The sequence below is a fragment of the Podarcis vaucheri genome (assembly GCF_965113315.1).
Source record: "Podarcis vaucheri genome assembly, chromosome: 17".
Lineage (NCBI taxonomy): Eukaryota > Metazoa > Chordata > Lepidosauria > Squamata > Lacertidae > Podarcis > Podarcis vaucheri.
This window is the reverse complement of record NC_138755.1, coordinates 32,254,289-32,279,126: the sequence shown is the minus strand read 5'-3', so window position 1 is coordinate 32,279,126 and position 24,838 is coordinate 32,254,289. Positions and strand designations below refer to the sequence as shown.

Below are 24,838 nucleotides of genomic sequence, written 5' to 3'. Positions count from 1 at the left end.
CAGGTTTGCTGCATGCACAGAAGCACTAAATCGCGCATGTGCAGAGCGGCGCTTTGTCGAGCGTCCCTTTTGTCGAGCGTCCGGGGCTCCGGAACGGCTCCTGGATGCCAAAGGAGGTACAACTGCACTGGCAATTTCCACTCCCTTTTCTGTTTTCATCAGAATTCTCCAACATCACTAGACTCCCCCCTGCAACCATATGTTGTTCTGTTGTGGTGATTAATTTAGGGTGACTCAAGGATAAAACCAAGCTACAGTTTGATGCTGCAACCAATAAATGATGAACACATGTGTGTTAATTGGACATCAAAAGCTGTCACTAACAGTTTTAAAACCCAACAAATCTTCTGCAAGCATGCTTAAGTATTGATTTTAAAATTGCTTTAAAAGGATTTATTCTAGCTTTTTTTACATATATTATCACTTTTTAATGTATTTTTCTATTGCAGGCATGTTGCAATGCAGCCCCATGTCAGTTCGAGACCAGGCACAGATATTCAGGCTGTTCTGTCACGAGTCCCAAAGAGTTTTCCATGACCGTCTCATCTGTAGCGAAGATAAACAATATTTTTATTCCATGTTATCTGACATGGCCAGTAAGGATTCTTACTTTACTAGTATATAATATATTTAATCTGCATACTTCACGCTTGCACAATTACCATTAACTTAATCCACCTATTTTACATTGTAGGCAAATATTTTGGAGTCTCTATTGATCCAGACTCATTTGTGTCTAAACCCATCTTATTTGGTGACTACATAAAGGTGAGGAATCCGTAGAAAATAAAACTGGATAGAATGATGCCTTTATGATTTCTATAAAATTGGGCTCTTGTTTTTGAGGTACAATGTGACCTGTAAAGTAAATGAACTCTGCTGTAGAAACACTGCGAATTTAGGTGGTATTTTTACGGTGAGATTTAGTGCAGTTCTTATGCCATATTGATAAAAGAAAAAAAAATTATAGTGCGATATAATAAAAACTGCTAAGAATTAAAACATCCCCCCCCCATCCTGGATGCACGTGAAGCCTTTCCTCCACTGGCTTGCGGGAAATCTTTGGGAGGAGAAAAGGGTAAGAAGTAAAACCTACACAAATCTGGAGTGGAGTCACTAAGATGGTTGGATGGCGCCTTGTACACCTCCTTCCAGCAACTCCTGCAGCCAGGCTGGTGCCAAACATATTGCTCTGCTTTCCCTTGGGCTATATCAGCAAAGTCGAGAGGGGGGTCTTGTTGTTATCTGGGCAGCCCAGGCCTCTGCACATCCTGCCCAGGCTTGCACCCTGGGGAGGTCACTTCAGTGCTGCTAACGCAATGGTTTGACCTCGTCCCTGGAGGCGCACTCCATTCTCTCTTGAGACAGATGGATGCCAACAACATCTTTCTTATATTGTTGTTGTTTAGTCGTTTAATCGTGTCCGATTCTTCGTGACCCCATGGACCAGAGCACGCCAGGCACTCCCGTCTTCCACTGCCTCCCGCAGTTTGGTCAGACTCATGTTTGTAGCTTCGAGAACACTGTCCAACCATCTTGTCCTCTGTCTCCCCCTTCTCCTTGTGCCCTCCATCTTTCCCAACATCAGGGTCTTTTCCAGGGAGTCTTCTCTTCTCATGAGGTGGCCATGGAGTCTCAGAAAAACTAGTATTGTGAGGCCTTGGAAACAGCTTGCAAATAATTCTTGAACGTGAGCAGCACCAAGAACGTTGCTATCAGTTAACTGAATAGAGTGAAAAAAATAGCCAGCCAGCTTGACATCTGATATTTATTTGAATAGTCCATGTCTTCTGTCAGCTTCTGGAGTGAGTGTGTCTGCTGCTGGCCACAGACAACTCAGCTGGCCTCATTCCTAGACCTCCAGCAGCAGTTTTGGGGCTGAGATATCACTCATAAATAAATAGTGGAGGCTGTTAGGACTGCCCGATAATTTTTCATAAGAAACATTAGTCACTTGAATGTTATCTGTGCTATGGAGATGGAGTTTTCTCAGATGTGAAATGTCCATTAAATTAAAAGGAGCTGTCACATTCAGCAATAGGTTCTGAACCGACTTCAGAGCTGACATATCAAATCAATGCAGAAAGCAAACAGCTGGTCACCAGATGGCAGTGGCACAGGCATATGGAAGGAACACGTTGGGGGTTTCTTGCTCCTTTGCATTGGAATCTTTCCTAGAGCAATATCTTCAGCCTTAAGAGATAAACCTCAGTACATCTAATTACCAAATATTTACCTACATAAATATGGTTTGTGTTCGTGAAACTGTATTTCCTCCAACTGAGGTTTGATGGAAGAAAACTGCTCAGTGGCACGTGATTTCAATCATAAATTGTAGAAAATATGATAATTAATATGAATGGATAGATAGTGTTGATTTCTTTTATTTTTATTTTTTTAAACAAAGTAATAATAGTAAATAAATTATTATTAAAATGTGCACCCCGCCCCCGAGACCATTCCATTCAGTGGCGTAGCGTGGGTTGTCAGCACCCGGGGCAAGGCAAGTAATTTGCGCCCCCTAACCCATGGATTTGCGCCCCCTAACCCGTGGAGTTGCGCCCCCTAACCCTAACCCCCAGATGTTGCGCCCGGTGCGGCCGGCCCCCCCTGCACCCCCCACGCTACGCCACTGATTCCATTCTAACTATCCAACCTTCCAAAATTTCAACACCTCTTGCGATGGTTTGACTCCTTTCCATTTTAACAGTACAAATCCTACAAAGACCTTCCATGTCTCCTCAAAATCATTTCTCCTGCATGTTCCCCATCTTACCTTAATAGCACATGTTAATTTATCATTAATAGCTATATCCCTCACCTCTTTATACTATTCTTCCATTTTATATTCGCCTTGCCCCTTCCACTTCCTAGCTATCGTAATTCATGCAGCTGTCGATAAATTTGTGAGCAAGTCCTTCATAGCCTGTGAACCTTCCACCCCATCGTAAATTGAGAATAATGCTACCTTTGGACTTTCAGTCAGCTTTAACCCAGTGATTTCTGTTATCTCCTTAAACACCTTTGCCAGAAAAATTGTCCATATTTACACCCCGTGTCTGTTTCTTTTAGTCATTCAAAGGAGTGGAGATGATCCTCAGTAAACTCTCCAGGAGGATTGCTTAGAAAAGCAGCCACCATACAGATATTCCTCACAAGGAAGACAATACACATTTTCAGTTATATTTAACATACTCTTAGTATGGTCAGAAAAGGGCAACCTTTCTGGATAGTGCAAGCGCTAGACTCTAGGGATGCTGACTAGAAGGAACATTCCTAACTTTGGGACGTTGTAGATTTGTCCTGGTCTGGTGCATGCAGTGTCTTTTGTTTTGTAGCTATGTGATTTGTGCTCGTATTGTGATGGTCATTGGCTATAAACAATAGAAGTTGCTGACTACAGTAAATGGATCACAGGTTAGAACTAGAAATATATCTGATAAATTTATATATTGGGGGGGATTACTAGCATCCAGTTGAAAATATTATCTTAGGCTAAATTTAAATAATATGATTGCAGGTAGATGAGGTAATTGAATATCCGGTAGCCTAAAAACCATTGGACATGATCCATTCCCAGGTGGTCACTGCTGCACAGTAAATGAGCCCTCTTTCCTTTCTCATAAGCTGGCCAATAAGCACTCTATAGCTTACTTTTGTGGCTGGAAGGTGAAATACACAAATTATGACTTTCAGTGTGAAGCTCAAATGCATCCAGCTTTCACTTTTCTCTTTAGGCCCTGTGTACAAATAGCACGCGCCAAGGAGCATAAGTAACTGGTCTAGGAAGGAATGGAATGGTTCAATAAAACAAACAGCTGGTGTGATCTCTTGTTCCCAAGCATGGCTGATTGGGATCTCCTCTCACATGAGCTTGATCTCACGGATGAAAGGATTGTCTCCCTAATTTGTAATATTCACACATATGCCCAACATGAGAAGTAATGATTTCCCAAGAGTCTGCAAAAAATTCACATAATTAATTGGCTCACATTTCTATTGACTTTGACTCACTCCTATCACCATTAAGCTATGCTTTTTTACAGTCAGCATTTGCTGGGGTAGCATTATATTTCCATTCCTTTTGATCACAATCTTATTTTCTTTTATCTGTTCATTTTAGATTGGAGTCGAGAAAGCTGAACGCATTTATGAAGAGTTAACTGACCTAGAAAAGATTATGGGGGTTCTGCAAGACTATCTGGATGATTATAATATAACCAACGCTAAGGAAACCAAACTGGTATTCTTCCAAGATGCTATAGAGCATGTTTCAAGGTAAATAATTACACTGCCATTAACCAAATATCCTAAATATAAATGAGTTAATACTATATTAATAAACTAATGACAGCATGCCTATATAAAGTGGAAAGTACATTTCTGTAAATAAGTTCCTTGTTTTATTTTTAAAAAACAGTTTTTATTGAAGATTTTCTTGGTTTACAAAAGCACGTGCAATGTCTCTTATTTCAAGTTGTAAAGTCTTTTCTACAGATCAGTTACACTTGTTTTGAGACATTAGTGTTGAGTACAGTATAAGGTTGGGGAAGAAGGAGAGGAGGAGTGGTGTGCCGAAACATATTCCTTTTTATAGTGTACGTGTGGGGTTTTGTGTCAGTGTCAGCTGAATAGGTTCTGTTTCTATTCACTTGTTATACTTTCTTGATACTGAGAGGGACTGGGAGGGCCCAGGGTATAATGAGGTTTGTGCTTCAGCAGTGGCAAGCCAAGTCAGGGGAAGGCTTCAGTGGTACCCTGGACAGCTCCACAAAGGGCTTAGGCTGGGGACTTCATAAGAGCAGACCTCAGGGGTTATTTCAGTGGCAGGTTAAGACTGAGCCTTAAATACAGTTTTACCTCGGGTTAAGTACTTAATTCGTTCCGGAGGTCCATTCTTAACCTGAAACTGTTCTTAACCTGAAGCACCACTTTAGCTAATGGGGCCTCCTGCTGCTGCCACGCCGCCGGAGCACGTTTTCTGTTCTCATCCTGAAGCAAAGTTCTTAACCTGAAGCACTATTTCTGGGTTAGCGGAGTCTGTAACCTGAAGCGTATGTAACCCGAGGTACCACTGTACTTAATTCGTTCCGGAGGTCCATTCTTAACCTGAAACTGTTCTTAACCTGAAGCACCACTTTAGCTAATAGAGCCTCCCGCTGCTACCACGCTGCCGGAGCACGATTTCCGTCCTCATACTGAAGCAAAGTTCTTAACCCGAGGTACTATTTCTGGGTTAGCAGAGTCTGTAACCTGAAGCATATGTAGCCCAAGGTACCACTGTAGTTGCTAACTGTACCTTCCATGAAAGGAGCCTGTTCATCTGAAAGGGTGCATTCTGCTTTCGGATTCATTGGCTGCAATGCAGCAGGAGAAGATGTGGTCATACAATGACTTCTGTGCTGGAGTTTTCAAGAGAAGGGCATTGCGACCTCCTTGGGCTGGAGAGGTACCTGCACAATAGGCTCCTCCTCAGCAAGGAGTTCTGGTGTAGTGTGTAGATCTGGGAATTGTCCCGGTGGGCATGAAGTACGTATGTCGTTTGGGTCTCTAAAACATAGATAGAAATGTCGGTGTGACTGAGTATAATGAGCCCATTGCTTAAGTTCAGAATGGCAAAGGGAAGACTCTTTATTGCTGGAGGCCCTCCTTTTCGTAGGCATGAAGGTGGATTTCCAGAATGAAAAGAAACCACTGCTGTGCTGCTTTAGTAAGATGGCAGTAAATGAGGAAGGTAGTGGGAAAAGGCTTCTTGCTTATATCTCTTGCTCAAATGAATGCTAACCATTTCAAATTTATGTTCAATTTCCCCCACAGAATTGCTCGAATGATTCGCCAGGAAAGAGGAAATGCCCTTCTTGTTGGAGTTGGAGGCACGGGCAAGCAGTCTCTAACTAGACTCGCCTCTCACATATGTGGCTACAAATGCTTTCAAATAGAACTAAGCCGTGGTTATAATTACGACACTTTTCACGATGACCTTAGGAAGCTATATAAAATGGCAGGGGTGGAAGACAAAGATATGGTTTTCCTTTTCACAGACACACAGGTATGAACAGCTGAAATAAAAATCAAATTCACTTTGTGCTTGCTGCTAAAATCTTATCTGGGTAATAAAATGCTACCTGATTTATACAGTGTTGTTTATACAACCAAAATGATTCAGAAAGGGAATAATAAGCTTCATAAAATAACTAAAGGTCAAATAACTCATAGAAACAGGAAACATTTTTAAGGAAGATATCTGAAGCTTTTTATTAAAATGCTTTACAACATTTTTGATTGCTAAAATGTTTGCATGCAATTTTATTATTTTTATTTGTGGTTTTTGCTGGCTCTTATTTCTTTATTCTCTAAGCTGCCTTGTGAGTACATCACAGCCTTAGATGAACAGCAGGAGACAGAAAGGAGGTTGGCAGGAGGAACAGCAGGAGCCAGAAATGATCACTTACTGCCACATAGTAATTAAGGGGATTTTCACCCTTAGTACTGGGTGTTGGAAGGATGTGGGATTAAGCTTCTGTGGGCAGGATTCACCTAACAAGCCCATCAGCAGAAGCCCTTTGTGACAGCTTCCCACCTCCCCCCACCCCCTGCAGCCCCACTAAATTGGGTCGGCAAGTCAGGAGAACCCCCAGAGCAATGTACGTGTGAGGGAATGGGGGGATCATGCCATCTGGCAAGCTGATATGGTTGCTCAGTCAGAACACTAGTAGAAGTGTGATGTTGAATTCCACAATAGGACTTGGTTCTGTGTGCATGTGAGTAGGATTGCCCTGTTTGACAGCGTAGTAATAAAACCACAGAATGATCATAAAAAATGACTTGCTAATTAAGAAAGTTTAAATTCCCGTGTAGGCCTGATGGCCTCAGAAGCTCTTCATGAAATGCCTGCTAAATCTCTGCTGGTCTAAGAGCATTCCCCATCATGAGACTGGCGACACTAAATTAGTTCAGGTTTCCTTCCTTCAATATTTACAGGTGATAGATATCACAAAGCGGTTGTTAATTAGATATGGCACCTTGAGAGATTGTTCAGGCTGTGAAAAGCTCATTGCAGGGACTACCCAGATTTGAGGAACTCTGGGTACCAATTAAGTCAAAAGTTCAGTAGCAGCTCAAGTGAGAAACAGGCTTGGTTAAAGAAAAATCATGGGATATATGGAAACGGGTGTGAAAATCCACAGTGCAGCCCCCAGCATTATGCAATCCTGTGGAAAGCTGGCGGTGGTTGTCCAGCAGGCAGTAGCTACTGGGAAAGCCCCAAATAAGGCACAGAGCTGCTGCCATCTTTGAATGCACTGTGTACCCAAACAAAGCCTCTCTGATCTGCTTAGAGGCCTTGTCCTTGGAGCGCTCAACTTCACCAGCCTAGAAATAGCATATCACAGTTTTTGAATAACTCCCCTTTCCCCCAACCTGCCCAACTCAGCGTGAGCTAGCAGGCCAGCCTTTGAATGCAGCAGTGAATCTGCCGCTGCACTTCAACCCACTGCATTCCAGGCCCAGTTTTGTTAGTCAGGGTCCTGTGCACTCCCATCAGCCAAGTGGAGATGATACCAATTGGAAAAGATGCAGGAAAAAGCCAACCAAAATGATCACTGACCTGGAGCAACTCCCCTATGAGAAAAGATGATAGCATCTGGAGCTTTTTAATTTAGGGAAAGAAAGGCGGGGAGAGTAAGAGGAGGTATATAAAATGAGGTGTGGAAAGTGGACAAAAAAGTATCCTTCGTTGCCTCATAATACTTGAACGTGGGATCATCCAGTGAAATTGAACATTAAAATATTTGGGACAGACTTTTCTTATATTCTAATTTTAGAGCAAATAATAGGGTTTTTTTTTTAGTGATTTGCTGATACTTTTAATTTCTGATGGCGGACTTGCTGTTTTTAACTCTGCAACACCTTTTCTTCAAAACTGATATTTACAAAATCTGTAGATTGTTGTAGAGGAATTTCTCGAAGATATAAACAACATTTTGAATTCTGGAGAGGTGCCTAATCTGTTTGAAAAAGACGAGCTGGAGTTTGTTATGGCGGCTACCCGACCCAAAGCAAAAGAAGCTGGTATACCAGAGGGCAACAGAGATGAGGTAGGACGCATTATAAATACTACCTTAAATGCATTATATTAACTTTTTTGGAGGGGACAGCGACAGTATTTAAATAACTACATATTCTTACATCTGTAAAATTCAGCTACGAAAAGAAGAGGACATTTCCCTGTTGCTGCTGTTCTTATCCTGTATCAGAGATTAAACTCATGGGTTAGATATGGAAATAGCCCATAAAGTCACCCAACCCACAGCTTTTTACAGTTTATGAGTGTCCTCAATTTTATTTGTGCTAACAACCTAATTACTGCTGTGCTTTCTTCTTATCCTTGAATTAACATTCATGACTGCCTTTTCTCAGGTATTTCAGTTCTTCATTAATCGAGTTCGCCAGAAGCTACATATTGTTCTGTGCATGAGCCCTGTAGGAGATGCTTTTCGAGCACGCTGTCGAATGTTTCCATCACTTGTGAACTGCTGCACTATTGATTGGTTTGTGCAGGTAACTAATTTCAGTTTTATCGAGAAGTCCAGCTGATGCAGAATTGTTATATTTGATTGAAATGGCTCGTTTCGTTCTATTGAAATGTTTTCCTTCAACAACGACCTCCACAAAATTTCAGTACCAGTCGAAGTTGCAATGCTGAGTCTAAGAGACAGAGCTACAAATCAGGAAACCCCTGGTTTGAACCTCAACTTTCAGTCATAAATTCACTAGTGGGATTTAACCTCAGCCCTCATAGCCAATGTGGAAATGATCAGACTGCCTGGCAGACCGACTGACCTACCCATTGAAAGGCTGCAACAAGATAAATGAATGTAGAGGGTTTGAAATGTGATCCGAATTCTAGAATAGAAAAGGTTTTGGTTTAAAAGAGGCATGACAGAAATTAACCCACACACCAAAAAGCATGGAAACAATAAGTAAGGCACACACTTTAATTTTCATGTCATGTAAGCAGTAAACATGTTGCTCTATTGTCTTACATGTTGTGCTAGCTTGCAACTCTGTCTTCTGGCGCCCACACAGTCTTTTAGTCTCAGCTCTGTTCAAAGCGGGACGCAGGTGGCACTGTGGGTTAAACCACAGAGCCTAGGACTTGCCGATCAGAAGGTCAGAGGTTCGAATCCCCATGACGGGGTGAGCTCCCGTTGCTCGGTCACTGCTCCTGCCAACCTAGCAGTTTGAAAGCACATCATAGTGCAAGTAGATAAGTAGATACCGCTCCAGCGGGAAGGTAAACGGTGCTTTCGTGTGCTGCTCTGGTTAGCCAGAAGCAGCTTTGTCATGTTGGCCACATGACCCGGAAGTTGTACACCAGCTCCCTCGGCCAATAAAGCGAGATGAGCGCCGCAACCCCAGAGTCAGTCACAACTGGACCTAATGGTCAGGGGTCCCTTTACATTTACCTTACTGTTCAAAGCTGCTAGAATGTAAAGCACCTCTAATATTGCAGTCATTTTGGGGAGTGGGGCAGGGAGATAAACACCACCAAAACCCTGATGGAAAATGCCAGAGGCACTGAATGTATAACTGGCGTAAGATTATCTCGGTAATCTTTTTATCTTTTTTCCAGTGGCCCAGAGAAGCACTTAATTCTGTATCAAGGACTTTTTTCCTGCACATTGACCTTGGAAGTGAACGCATGAAAGAAAAACTTTCCCGAATGTGCGTAGACATTCACATGAGTGTGACAGAAATGGCAGAGCAGTACTATGCTGAGCTCCGACGGCGCTACTACACAACACCCACTTCCTATTTAGAGTTAATCAACCTTTATTTAACCATGCTGGGCGAAAAAAGGAAGCAGCTTGTTTCAGTAGGTTGAATTTTATTAGTGAGAATCTATGCCTTCTTTCCCTTTAATGTCATTTTACTTCTCTCTTGTAAAAATAGCATACATGTTGGATCCTTCTTTCCCTTATAAGAAATGCCTTTAGCATTTGCTTTTTTCACCCCAGGCCTAGATGGTGTATGACTTCATGAGAAATCCAAGGGCTGAGATTTCTTGTTAATTTCCTCTATCATCCACTCGCACTAAAGGACTTAGAATCATAGAATCATAGAATCATAGAGTTGGAAGAGACCACAAGGGCCATTGAGTCCAACTCCAATTATACAGTGCCAGTGATCTTAGTGAAGCTACCCACAAGTGACAAGAGACTGCAGTGCAGTCGTTTTACATATAGGCATTTGTATCCGGTGACGTCAGCTGAGATAACTAGCCATTAAAAATAATAATATCCTAGCTCTTTATGATCTTCTGAATTATTTCTCAGGCTCGGGATCGTGTGAAGAATGGCTTAACGAAACTATTAGAGACAAACGTACTTGTTGATAAAATGAAATTAGACCTATCAGCTTTGGAGCCAGTCCTCAAGGAGAAATCTGTGGATGTTGAGGCACTGATGGAAAAGTTAGCAGTGGATCAAGAAAATGCTGATCAGGTGCAAAGTACTATCTGTTTATCATATCTTTAGCAGTGGTGTGCCCTTGAAACAGACTAGATTTTTACTGCTCAGTGTTTCCTAGATGTCGCAATTAACTTAAGAATTTAATAGTCCCCCTATAATGAGAAAGGATGAAAGGTGCTGGTGGTGGCACGCAGAGTACTGACTGTTAGACCGTGGGTTGCTAATACAGGTCCCTCTAGTTCAGGCATGGCCAAACTTGGCCGTCCAGCTGTTTTGGGACTACAATTCCCATCATCCCTGACCGCTAGTCCTGTTAGCTAGGGATGATGGGAGCTGTAGTCCCAAAACAGCTGGAGGGCCAAGTTCGGCCCTCCCTGCTCTAGGTGGTGCTGGACCCCCAACTACCACCATCTCCGATAACTGGACATGCTAGCTGATGGGAGTTTTAATCCAACAAGATATGGAAGGCACCATGTCTGCTACCTGGTGTTAGATCATTGTTCCACGTGACTTAATGCTGGTCATGGTTCTTTGAACTCTCACTTAACTGAAAAGGCAAGGGACAGTACAACCGTAAGCGTCTGTACTCAGAAGTAAGCTTTGCTGAGTTCAATGTAGCTTTCTCCCCAGTAAGTGAGTTCGGGACTGAAGCCTGGTCTATTGCCTTTTTTGTTCTGATAAAGTACATCTATTCAAACCACTCAGAGCAGTGCTGCTAGGAGTGTTGATTGTTTTAGAACAGGAAGATCTCAAAGGCATTACAATCTCCATTGGTGACTTAAGAAGAAGAAGAAGAAATCACAGAATTGCATTGTATTTCACAATCTTACTGCACATTGTGTTTCTATTTTGCTTCCTTATATTTTGAACAAGGAAAACCAAATATTAAAGTAAGGAAAATGTTGACATTTTTAATAGCTGTTATTCATTTGGTAAAGATGTATTTGGCCATCCCCGCCCCCAGGTTCGGCGTGTCGTTCAAGAAGACGAAGCTGTTGCAAAAGTAAAAGCGGAGGAAACTCAGGCAATAGCTGATGATGCTCAGCGCGATTTGGATGAGGCTCTTCCAGCTCTGGACGCGGCTAACAAAGCTCTTGACTCTTTAGATAAAGCAGATATTTCTGAAATCAGAGTTTTCACTAAGCCGCCTGATCTTGTCATGACAGTAATGGAAGCTATCTGCATTCTTCTAAATGCAAAGTAAGCTAGCGCCTCACCCACATTCTTGATTTTTAGGTTTGATTTCATGTGAAATGATGCTCATTTCCTAGAGCACTTTCCAACAGAGAGTCATGTTCCCCTCCGCAGTGCAGCAAACCTGTGTGGTATCATTATGCTTCAAGGTTTCTTGCCAGTACCTGAGGCAGTGGGGAAACGCAGAGCACAATGGCATCCTGTTAGGGGTATCCATTTTGAATTACATAATGTTACAGGTGAAGATCAGCAGATTTGAGATTGTTATTTCAGCAGCAGCCACACATTCTCCATTCCTTCTCATTCTGTTCTTGATCTCAGAAATATTGCCAAACATTATGAAGGAGACGTGTGTGTGTCATGATACTAATGATAATGATACTAATTAGCGTTGGGGGGATAAAAATTAAGAACTCAAATTTAATTGGGCATGACAAACTATAATTGTGGTTTTGATGTGTGGGAATAGTCAGAACTCCCTAGTGGTAAAGCACGTCTGTTTAGATGAGCTTGGGCCAAATTCTGACTTTCTCCTCCAAATCAGCTAATTATTAGGGCGTTTGATCATGCTGTTATATGCTTCAGGCAAAGTCAGCCACTGATGAATATCCCAAAGGAATCTAAGGATGTGTTACATCAAGTACATTTATCAGAAAGCAAATGAAAGCCACTGCGAATATTGGTAGAATATTTGAAAGAACAAAGAGTCCAGTTTCCAAAGGTCAATTGGTTTACCCTTTTTAAGGTTTTTCCAAAGTGTGACTCTCTTGGATGTTTCAGAATGACTCAAAAAGTGAATGCTAATATCATACCAGCACAGAAGCACGTGTCTTGATCATTGCAACGCCTCCTGTAAGAACCACTTAGTACTTGACAGTGTGCAGAACTGTTGTATGGTGCGGAATTGGGTAGGAAAGTGCATGATGGACACTGGGTGAAGGGTACTTTATGTTGGCTTATCATCATGGAATCCTGTGGGCATCTCAGCCACCATGAAGTTATCTAGGTTTTCACAATTCTACATGCCTTTTATTTTGGGGGAAATTGTTTCCAATGGACTCCACAGTTGGCTCTGCTTTGCTCACTAAGCATATCCCAGTAGGATGGCCCAACAATGGGCAACACTGCCATCTAGTATCCAAAGGTAGCAAAATTGACTTGTGGAAGTATCTGGTGTCCTGAGATGTCCAAAGTTCATTTGCCTTTCCTTCTGGAAGTGAGAACTGGACCATAAAAAAGGCTGATCACCGAAGAATTGATGCTTTTGAATTATGGTGCTGGAGGAGACTCTTGAGAGTCCCATGGATTGCAAGAAGATCAAACCTATCCATTCTTAAGGAAATCAGCCCTGAGTGCTCACTGGAAGGACAGATCGTGAAGCTGAGGCTCCAATACTTTGGCCACTTCATGAGAAGAGAAGACTCCCTGGAAAAGATCCTGATGTTGGGAAAGATGGAGGGCACAAGGAGAAGGGGACAACAGAGGATGAGATGGTTGGACAGTGTTCTCGATGCTACCAACATGAGTTTGACCAAACTGCGGGAGGCAGTGGAAGACAGGAGTGCCTGGCGTGCTCTGATCCATGGGGTCATGAAGAGTCGGACACAACTAAACAGCAGCAACAACAAAATGTCTCCTCATTCACTGCTTTCCTTCTCCTTAGCCACTTCCTTCCCACTCTTTCCCTATACTTATCTGTTGATTATGGATAATAGTATGATAAGGCTTGTAAAATAGCCACAAGGACAACGTGGCTTATTCCTGAGTGCATAGGACTGTCCTGCATATTTTATATATGTATCGTGCATAAATAGCCGGTGGTTCATATCTTAGATACCACCTTTTCCTAGATACCATGCAATGGGATCAGTTTGCGCTGTATTCTTCCTTTAACTACAATGATAATTGAAGTGCAGCAAACTTTTTTAGTTGTGGCCCCCACCCTTTGGAAATTTCTGCCTAAGGAAGATCAATTCAATTCTCTAGACAGTTTTTGCCACCAGCTGGAATCATTTATCTCCCCATGGAAGCTTCCAAGTCTTTGTTGATTGCTGATAACTTTTATTAGATTTGTGCTGCTTATGGGTTTATTAGTTATTGGGATGGATCCAGTATATTTTGCTGGAAACTGCCCAGCCAGATGGGCATTGTATAAATAACGTTGTTGTTGCTGTTGTTGTTAATAGCACAATCCTATGCATGTATACTCCAAATTAAGTCTCACTAAATTCAGTTCCATCTCCAGTGTACATATGATTGAATCTTAAGTTTGTTGAACTTGGTTCCCATACCTAAGATCATGATATTATATAATTTAACAGTTTTGACAATAGCAACCTAGAAGGCACGTTCCTGTAGAGGACCAGCAACTTTGGCTGCCACTTCAGCAAGTGTCTCTCTGGATTAGATGAAATCCGTAGACGTGCCACTTGACTTTGAATTCATATTATCACAAAATTTTAGCGGCAGCACGAAGCATCAAAGCTGTTTCCTTTGTTCATATCTACTTCCCAAGGCCTGTCTCTGTGCTTTTAAGTTTCTTCTCTTCTTCAAGTTAATGAAATGTGCTTTGGAAATGTAACTGCCAGTTAGTTTTTTATCAAGTATAAATTTCATCCTAGCATTGGTAATAAAGCATGGAAATTTCAAAAATACATGAAACTGCATTGGTTAATATATTCTCTGGGGCATATATTTCTAAATTCCACCACTTCTTTTAATCTTTCAGGCCTGACTGGGCAACAGCAAAACAGCTTCTTGGAGACTCCACTTTCCTGAGAAGGCTTTTAGAATATGATAAAGAAAATATAGGCCGTCAAGTTTTGCTTAAGCTTCAGAAATATATCAACAACCCCGATTTTGTACCGGAAAAAGTAGAGAAAGTGTCAAAGGCATGCAAGTCTATGTGTATGTGGGTGAGAGCTATGGATTTATACTCTCGAATTGTCAAGGTTGTGGAGCCAAAAAGACAGAAGTTAAATGCTGCACAGGTGCTTGTTTTTTCAATGTTATTTTGTATGTTTTATTTAATACTGACTGGAAAAAAGAAAATTCCATTCATCTGTGACACTTCTTGGTCTTTTCTGGGGCTAGCTATTTTGCTAAAGAGAAGAGATTTCTCTTGCTAGAGGCAATGGCATATAATTTAGGAGTATCCCTTCCGCCCAGCGGAAGCCACAGCCAGCCTGCTGATTGACTCCTCCTTGGGGATTCGATACTCCCTGCCCCCAACCAGCCCTGCCTTGGGTTATGAAAGACATTTTTTCCTCACTAGGCTCATGTTTGCAGTGCATTTTTTGTATCTTTTCTCTCATTTCCCCCTCTTCCCTCGTCACCCTACGCATCCTGGCCAAGAGGACAAGGGTGTTCATGGGTGGAAAAGATTGTTAAAAACCGCCTTCTTCCTCAGGCCACAACCAACAACTCCAGACCCTGCCAGATGTTATTGCCTGGATCAAGCTGACACGGTTGGGCTCAGGTCTGTGTGCCCTTGTGTGAGTGGCAGCTGTTGAGTAGACTTAACAGATGATGCAATGTGCACTCTCATTTTTCCCCTGGTGTGCTTTTTCTCCTGACCAGCAGGGCTGGATCTATAGGCTGCTGTTTTGGCGCAAGACTTTGCTGCTGCACCCAAGATTGAGGGGCCCCGGTGCATGTTGTGATCTTATACATGTCACACGCCAGTGATGTCATGTGCCCAGCATGTTTTGCACACGGGTGATATCACATGGGTGACATCTAATCGTCAGGAGGAGACCAAGCGCTGAGCCCAGCGCAGCGTGGCTTCAATGGCTGTCGGCTCCTCTTCTCTCACGTTCAGGAGGAGCATGCTCTACATCCGGCCTCTTCCGCCCCCTCAATATTGAGGGGGTCAGCCCCCTGCCAACAGATATTGAGGGGGCCAAAGACACCTCGACTCTATAGAGTTGGCACTCCTGGTGCTGCCTTGGTCAATACTGCCCAATGTCCAATGGTAAAAGAGTTGGGTGTGGAAATCTGAGGCCTATGTTCAAAGTCCAGTTCAGTCCTAGAAAGTGTTGCATGATCCCAAGGAAGTCACTATCAGTCTATAGTATGAAGTGCATCAGGCATTTTCCTTAACAGAATTGTTGTGCAAGTGAACAAAACACATTGTGCAAAGCATTTGGCACAGCAGTAATAAGCATCCATTTTTAATACCGATTAGGCAGAACTTGATGCGACTTTGGCTACCCTTCGTGATAAACAAAAAAAACTGAGGCAAGTGGAAGAACAAATTCAGGAATTGCAAGACCAATATGAAAGAAGTTTGGAAGAAAAAGAGGGCCTTGGTAAGTGGCTGTTTTAAAGACTATGAACATAATGTTACAGTAATGCTTCAGATATATTTTTTCACTTTGTGGGGCTAACTAAATCTAAAAACTCTCATTGAGTCTACAGTACTAATCCAAGATGCTGAATGATATCTTGGAGCCGTACACAGAGCCTAGTAATAGGTTGGAGATCAAAAAATACAAAAAATAATACAAAGAGCTAAAATTTTGTTTAAGCTTTACAGCATAATCCTAATCACGTCTACCCAGACATGATTGAATTCACTAAGAATTCACTATTGAATTCACTAAGTCTTACTCCCAGATGTGGGGGGTTCAGATTGCAGCCTTAGTTGTCAGGAATGCCTCCTGGTGTTTCAGCAATTAGACATCCAGAAGACTCTCTGATCTACAAACATGTTAAGAATGTAAGCTTGTTTGTACATCTAAAATTTCTCACATGCACGAAGTTTGTCATTCTCTTTATCCAACATACAAATCCATTTATCAGGGCAACATGTGTGTGTGTGTGTGTGTGTGTGTGTGTGTGTTTATTTCAAATATTTACACAAAACTTGACCATGGCAAACTATTCATACACCAGAAGGCAGATCATGCTATGTAACAATCTAACACATACATAGGAATTACATAAAATCTGAGGAGTTGTTGTCCAAGCAGATCTTTCCTTAGAGAACCATTTTCAGAACATCTCTGGGAAGTGAAACTTCCAAGGAAACACTAGAGAACAGAAGGAACTCTAAATGAATTTGTGGGAGAATGTGCCAGTGATGGGGGCATCTGATGAAATGATTTTTACTTCTAGCCTTTATATCTCTGGAGTCCTGTACAGGTTTTTGAGGAGGCTCAGACTTGAGCAACGTATTTTAGTTTGCATATGTAGATACATACCCAGGGATAGAGTGTTTGAAAGGAATTAGGCTAGGAGCTGTCAACAAAGAAAAAAGGATTTGCTTCCCATATTCTGATTTTCTGTGACATTTCTAACTCTGGACATGTAATCCTTTATTATGTAAAGAGGTCCAAAGAATGTCTTAAAAAAACAAAAACCTTACTACTGTTTTAAAATAAACAGTCTAGTAATTTTCACTCTATTTAGCAAGGACCATGGCACTGACTCAAGCTCGCCTCAATCGAGCTGGAAAACTTACAGCTGCATTAGGGGATGAACAGGTCCGGTGGGAAGAGAGTATTTTGAATTTTGAGGCGGAGATTTCAAACATCACTGGAAATGTGTTCATAGCTGCAGCTTGTGTAGCCTACTATGGAGCCTTTACAGCACATTATAGGCAACTGGTGAGTTAAAACAACACTTCTTTCTCTGTACCATGATTTCTGTGGATATGCCTGTGGGCTTTTTTCATTGTAAAAATCGTGTACTTTATAGAAACGCTTGTCCGTTTCATAGTGAAACAGAACCCTCCAAATAAATGTAAAGCAGTATAGCCACATTGGAAGAACTGCAACAACTCTGCACAATAGGCCCTTTGCTCCAGCCGAAGAGTGAATTACCCTTTTCTTCACTGCAAATGGTTGAGCTTTGCTTAGTGAACCGGTTATCTAATGAGGGGATAGATGTAAAAACCGTGGTCCAGACCGGAGGAAACGTACTGTTACATGCCACACCAAACTCCAGGGGTTCCAAACACTCACCTGAGGCTCAGTTCCCTTGGAGTGAAGGTCGGCAGAGACTGTGGTGTCTATAGAATAGATGTTTTTATTAACACACATATCCACTTTTTTTAGTTTTGGGCAAAAATCGCAAAGAAATTGGACATTTTTGAGCTATTTCTAAGGCAAAAACCACACTGTCAACATTGGCTGTCATACGTCTGGGTTTTCCCTGACATTTTGCTGTTTTCCACCTATATAGTGGTACCTCGGGTTAAGTACTTAATTCGTTCCGGAGGTCCGTATTTAACCTGAAACTGTTCTAACCTGAAGCACCACTTTAGCTAATGGGGCCTCTTGCTGCTGCCGCGCTGCCAGAGCACAATTTCAGTTCTCATCCTGAAGCAAAGTTCTTAACCTGAAGCACTATTTCTGGGTTAGCAAAGTCTGTAACCTGAAGCGTATTAACCTGAAGCATATGTAACCCGAGGTACAACTGTACACTGCTTGCGGCTGCAGTATTCCGGATATGTCTGGGAAATTCCAGACGTATGGCAACCGTAATGGAGGGGAATCACAGCATTAGCCTGCCCACAGATCTTGCTTCCCGTTAGGTTTTCAGGAGAGCCCAAAGGTCCAGCACAGAGCAAACACGAGCTGCTTTCAGCTCACTCTCACACAACTCTGGCTGTTGTTCTCCTACATAGCAGCTACATAAGGCGGGTGGGGGAAAGGCCTACCTGTTTGTTCTATGGCATAGGGCAACTTCTTTGGATATGCTAAAGCAGGGTATTTAGCTAACCCAGCCAAAGCCATTCCCTTGGCAAGGGATCTGGTCTGGCAAGGCTTCCTCTTGTGCATTCTACCCTCATAGATACAGGATCCCACCGTGGTTTTTCCTTGGGGTTCTTTTGGGTTTCCCTATAGACTACAGAAAGTTCAACTTGTTTAAGAACAGCAAAGTATTGATGCCCTTAGTGCTAGTCTTCCATACTTTTAAAAGGGCATGGTTTTAATACAAGCAGTGACTTAGCAGGCAAATGAACCTCTCACAGCTCAGCATAAGTTCAGTGTAATCTTTGTGGCAGGTGCTATTTCATCACCTCAGGTTAATAGAGCTTTTAATTAACGCTGAAACACTTTCTCAGCTATAATCTTTTTAAATGTTAAAGGATTAGCAAAATATGGCAAGGTGTTATTAATGCTATAATGCTAATTTTAAAAATGATGCAAGGCATTTTTAATAAGTTTTAATATCATGTTTCCACTCTAGCAATTAGTTGTTTCTTTGTTTTGTTTTGTTTTGTTTTTTAAAAACCCTAGCAGCATTGCCTTAAATCACCTTGCTAAAGTGTCAATAATCAGAAAAGTTGGTTTTTTTGGTTTTTAAAAAAGTTATAGTGTAATAACACATAGCACTCTTAAGGTATTCACTTCAGGATCATATCACTCTACCCTGTATGGGTGGGGGCTGGACCAGTCAGAGTCCAAAAGGTTATAGGGCTGCTTAGTGAAGGCAGTGGGGGGCAGTATCCACTTGGTGGCAGTGCTGACGTTAACAAGGAGGAGGGGGTTGGTTTATCTGGCTGGTTTGCCTCCCTTACCTCTCATGGTAGAGGCTACAATCCGTGCTGTCACGCCATGAAACTTGTTTAATTTTCATTTCATTTTTAAAATGGAACCCCCCCCCCAAAGTGGAAAGATTTTCTTAATTTTTTTTCTTAATTCAGCCCTCCTCACATCTTCCCACACTTGTATGAGTAGTACTTTTGAAACTTGTTGGTATTATAATTCCAGTGGTACTTCGTTTTCAGCTACCATAGCCAGATATCAGGAGATGAGTTGAGTCAGCCTATTTGTTTCATTGCTTCCCACCATCAAGACGCCGCTCCTTCTGACCATAGCCCTGTGTTACTAACATCCTTGTCTAACACACTAGTTGCACTGGGAGCTGGTAAGGTTTCACAATCTCATTATGGATGCTTACCATTACTGATTCTTGTTGTAGCCCAGTCATGAACTGATTGACTTAACCTTTCCTATATGCTATAACAAAAGTAACCTTCCTTGTTTCTTTCCTTCATCTCAGTTAATAGATCGCTGGATCAAACAATGTCAGGAACTAGATATTCCTATTAGTCCTGATTTCAGTCTCATAAATATTTTGGGAGATCCTTATGAAATTCGACAATGGAACACTGATGGATTGCCACGGGACTATGTTTCCACTGAGAATGGCATTCTCGTTACACGGGGGCGACGCTGGCCACTCATGATTGACCCCCAAGATCAAGTCAGTACTCGCTTTAGAAATGCTATGTTTTGTTTCCATCAGATATCCACAACAGCCGTATTCTGTATTATGGGATAATGATATTTTTTGGGAAATGCTAAAGATCATAATTGCATTATCCTCTCCAGCCTGTTATTTCTTCAAAGGCGCCTTCCCATGCCTGCTGCATTATTTCCCTTTCCAGTGCCATTTCCCCTCCTAGAGGAGGATATTGTTATAGTTGTGATAGAGTAAATTGGGGTTGAATGCAGAAACGAATCCAGGGATCTGCTCACAGCATGCTGTATCTAACTTGATTCTGCTTGCAAGAACTCAGGATGGTTGAGTATTAGTATTATTACATTAATCACCTTATACACAGTCATCTCAAGGCAATGTACAATTTAAAAAAAGAAAAAGCCAGTTAAGAACACAAAAACCCATCCTATCTTAAATTCTCACTCCAGCTCTAATTGTCATACCAAAAAGAGGACAATTTTTGGTCTTCTGGTTCAACTCCACATTCATACACCACTCCAAGAAGGATGGGAAGAATTAGACAGAGCTGTGAAATTTGCATTGTCCATTAAAGGGTTGATTGGGGGGGGAACATCTTAATTCCTTATTTACCATCCTAATGATAATATCTTTTAATACACAGGCAAACCGCTGGATAAGAAATAAAGAAGCAAATGATGGCTTAAAGATAATTAAGCTTACTGACACTGGTTTCCTGCGTACCCTGGAGAATGCTATTCGTCTAGGGTCACCTGTTCTTCTAGAAGAGGTTTGGATCTTTTTGCATTAAGCTAGAACAATCTTTCATTTCTTGTTCTTTTGTTTATAACTGTTAAACATGATCCACTGGCTCTGACCAGGTACATCCTTGTCGACTTCTACAAGAAGACTTCTACAAGAACCGTATTTTCCGCCCCATAGGATGCACCACCCCATAGGACGCACATAGATTTTTTTGGGGGGAAATAAAGGGAAAAAAATTATTCCCCCCCCCCAGGCGCGGGGCAGGGGCAGGGGAAGCCCGAGCTTCCCCCGACCCTAGCCCCCAGAACAGGCTGCTGCCTGCAAGCCTTGTGAGCCCGGCGGGACCTTCCGCCGGGTGCGCGAGGCTTGCGGACACCTGCGTGAAGCACGGGGCGTCCTGCGGAGGGCGCCCTGTGCTCCGCACTGCAGGCTGCCGCCCGCAAGCCTTGCGCACCCAGGGGGAGTTCCCCCGGGCGCGCGAGGCTTGCGGACACTTGCGCAAAGCACGGGGCGTCCTCTGGAGGGCGCCCCGTGCTTCGGGCTGCAGGCTGCCGCCCGCAAGTCTTGCGCGCCTGGGGGAACTCCCGCCGGGCTTGCAAGGCTTGCGGATAGCTTCCTGAAGCCTGGAGAGCAAGAGGGGTCGGTGTGCACCGACCCCTCTCGCTCTCCAGGCTTCAGCGAAAGCCTGCATTCGCCCCATAGGACGCGCACACATTTCCCCTTCATTTTTGGAGGGGGAAAAGTGCGTCCTATAGGGCGAAAAATACGGTAGTACATACAGTGTACCAAGTATTCTGTCATTTGGAGGATAGTTGCAAAACTTCTGAAATTGGGAATATTTTTCTAGCTTTGCCTGAACAAAGGAAGGAGAAAAAGAGAGACTATCGCACAAGAAGGTAGTTTCTTGGTACATTCTTTCTACAGAGGAAGAAGTGGATTTAAAGAGGCAGTCACGAAAGATAGGAAATGAGAGGTTTATACATTGTATGAATCTTTCTCAAATCAAAAACAAAGGAGAGAGTAAAAACCAGGATGTCTCAGTCTTCATGTGGTTTGTTATTATATCATGAAAAACTATTGTATCATGCAAAACTCGCTGTGACCTTGACCTACAGAAAATTAGTCATGCTTACGTCCTGTTGAAATCAATAGGATAATTTGATTGTGACTAACATGATCTGTAGTGGAGTCAGTATTGTTTAGACAATAAATCCATTTATCCATGTACCTTCAGTTGTGGTTATGATTGTTGTGTATTTTTCTAATAAGCAGGTGTGCTTTAGGAAAGCTAGGATGTTTCTCTGTTCATGACTTTGAGAGAAACTAATTTTCTTTCTTATATTTATATCCTGCTTCATCAGCCCAAACTCATGAAGTGGTTTTACAAAATGCAATGTTTAAAGAACAACTGTAATGTGAAACATATATTGCCATCCATGCAGGGAAGTAATAGTATAGCTAGATGCATGAGAAGGATTTCTTGTTTGCCATTGCAAATACTTCCTTTAACAAAGAGTTCTCTTTGCATTGATTTATTTCATTAGCTGTCACAAAATGCAAGGCTTAATTGTCAGAAAACGGAAATTAATGGTAACTTAAGCAGAAATAACTAGAGCGATTTTCCAGTTATTGTCTTCCCCTGCCGTCCGTGATGATTGGTTACCACTTTTTATGATGCTCCATTTTAGACTTTTTATTTTGTGTTATGTATTATGTACTTTACCGTCACCTTTCACTGCGGAGTTGCTTAATAAATCTGAAAATGTACAGGCAAAATGTTCTGGTGTGGATTCTGAGTCCCGTTTAACCTCCAAGCTGAGAACATTCAGTGGCTTTATTGTTCAGTCAGTTGTTGACGTAATAATAATACTTAGCACTTATAAATAATTTATTGACTTTTCAGAGCACTTCATTTAGATCATTTTAGCAAACCTTTGCAGCAGCTTAGGCGTGGGGGAGAAATTCAATTTTGCTTGCATTATCTTGAGAAACGGCCTCATCATACACGCTTCTTAAATCAGTACATGAACCAAACCCATAATTATCCATGGAAATTTGCACTTTTCCAAATTTTGTAGCGAAGGCCTCCCGCCCAACAATATATAGAAAGATGCCTTGTGTCGAGGCCAAATGCGTGCAAAATCTTTATTAGTCAAGACAGCATACAAAAATGTGTGTTCAGGAGAGATTTGTACTAAAGCATCATATTTTCATGAGGAAAATATCAAGTTTCTATGGAGATATGGGGGACCTGAATTTAAGATGGGGAAAAAATGCGAAACTGAAATTGACAAATTTGTCCATCCTCTCAACAGTTGTATATGGTAGGCAGGATACTTATCCGCACATTGCAGAAGAGTGTTAGCTTGAGATGGTGGCTTCCTGAAGGCCACATAGGCAGCTTGTAACTGAAGTATGATGTGAGATGGGTGCTTTCCAAGTATCTCATTTAATGCTCTTTGTCACTGCAACCACTGCATGGCAGAGATAGTTTACATATATTCTGGAGGCCATTTTTACTACTGAGTTATTGTCAGGGAGCAGATGGGCTGCAACCAGGAACCTTCTGCTGTGCGTACAACTGCCCAGTGTAACAAGCCACCTCCTCTCTGGCTCTTGGCTTGGTCCCTTGGCTCTGATTCTCTGGCATAATTCCCAGCAAACCTCTGACAGCTGCCTGCCCTGACAGATATTAAGTAGTGCTGACATATCAATTGCATTCCCTCCCACCCATGGCTTTCTAAAGAAGCAATTCTAAGTGGCCAAAGCCAGGTGTTGCTAGTAGCAGGATTTGTGCCATCATTAGCTTTGCTCACTTGTTAAATTCTGAAGACTTGCAGGGCTGGATCCAGCAGTGCCTTCCCTATGGGAGGTGTCTTCCATTCATAGAGCTGCTTTCACAACTTGTGCTAGTTTGTGGGTAGAAAAGTGTTCTACCCACGTGAAAAGGACTGATACTTATGGTTCTGTACGAATCCTAGCACAAGTATTGAGGGAACAAGAAGCTACAGTCGCACCTTGCATCCCGAACGCCTTGCAAGTCAAATGCTTTGGCTCCCAAACACCGCAAACCTGGAAGTGAGTATTCCGGTTTGCGAACCTTCTTTGGAACCCGAACGTCTGACGCGACTTACGCAGCTTTTGATTGGCTGCAGGAGCTTCCTGCAGCCAATCCGAAGCCGTGCTTTGGTTTCTGAATGTTTTGGAAGTCGAACGGACTTCCGGAATGGATTCTGTTTGACTTCTGAGGTACCACTGTATTTTCTTTCCGCTCACGCTGCTTCAGATCTAACCCATAAGCTAATTTGTACCAAAAAACTAAAGATCCATATCAAATGATATTCAACGGGGGGGGGGGGAGGGAGTAAAGAACCACAATAAGAAAATAAGACTCCTGTTACACAGAAGCATAAGTGTGTGCTTTAACTCTGAAATGTTTTCGCTAAGCATAATGCATAAAAAGAAACTCATCTCTTTCCCTCGTTTTAATAGCTTAGAGAGACACTTGACCCTGCTCTGGAACCAATTCTTTTGAAGCAGACTTTCGTTGCTGGCGGAAGACTTCTCATTCGCCTCGGAGATTCCGATATAGATTATGACAAAAACTTCAGGTTCTACATGACAACAAAAATGCCAAATCCACACTACTTGCCTGAGGTATAAAAGTAGTTAGACAAGTCATAGCTAAGAGGGATTTGGTTTTTTTTTAGAAAAAGAAAGATATATTACTTTTCATCTTTGCAAAATTATATTAAGTAGTACTCGTGTATTTTCTCTGCATTTTTTAAGCACCACTTTTTCCTTGTTTGATGGGAAATTTCTATATTGTTGAAATATATCGCCCTTCTTCAAATGGTCCCCCACATGCCAGTCTAATCATATGGGGGGTGCTCTTTGTGGACCCCTCTTGCATCACCATTGCTTACCTGCCCTTCACATATAGTTAGATAAAAGTAAAGGGACCCCTGACCATTAGGTCCAGTCGTGACCGACTGGGGTTGCGGCGCTCATCTCGCTTTATTGGCTGAGGGAGCCGGTGTACAATTTCCGGGTCATGTGGCCAGCATGACTAAGCCACTTCTGGCGAGCCAGAGCAGTGCACTGAAACGCCGTTTACCTTCCCGCTGGAGCAGTACCTATTTATCTACTTGCACTTTGACGTGCTTTCAAACTGCTAGGTTGGCAAGAGCAGGGACCGAGCAACGGGAGCTCAC

At 42.3% G+C, this 24,838-nt stretch overlaps 1 protein-coding gene across 2 annotated transcripts in view; it reads left to right on the top strand.

The window, feature by feature from the left end:
- The window catches only part of DNAH6 (dynein axonemal heavy chain 6), a 131,002-nt gene that overhangs the window by 57,934 nt on the left and 48,230 nt on the right, over positions 1–24,838 (top strand). For both annotated transcript variants that reach the window (XM_082204454.1, XM_082204455.1), the window contains 15 exons: positions 450–596; positions 695–768; positions 4,124–4,278; positions 5,818–6,049; positions 7,944–8,096; positions 8,419–8,559; positions 9,635–9,877; positions 10,338–10,505; positions 11,437–11,672; positions 14,395–14,656; positions 15,853–15,976; positions 17,079–17,275; positions 19,680–19,883; positions 20,524–20,649; positions 24,117–24,281. In XM_082204454.1, coding sequence (XP_082060580.1) covers positions 450–596; positions 695–768; positions 4,124–4,278; positions 5,818–6,049; positions 7,944–8,096; positions 8,419–8,559; positions 9,635–9,877; positions 10,338–10,505; positions 11,437–11,672; positions 14,395–14,656; positions 15,853–15,976; positions 17,079–17,275; positions 19,680–19,883; positions 20,524–20,649; positions 24,117–24,281 — 2,627 coding nt within the window. The remainder of the gene's footprint in view (positions 1–449; positions 597–694; positions 769–4,123; positions 4,279–5,817; positions 6,050–7,943; positions 8,097–8,418; positions 8,560–9,634; positions 9,878–10,337; positions 10,506–11,436; positions 11,673–14,394; positions 14,657–15,852; positions 15,977–17,078; positions 17,276–19,679; positions 19,884–20,523; positions 20,650–24,116; positions 24,282–24,838) is intronic.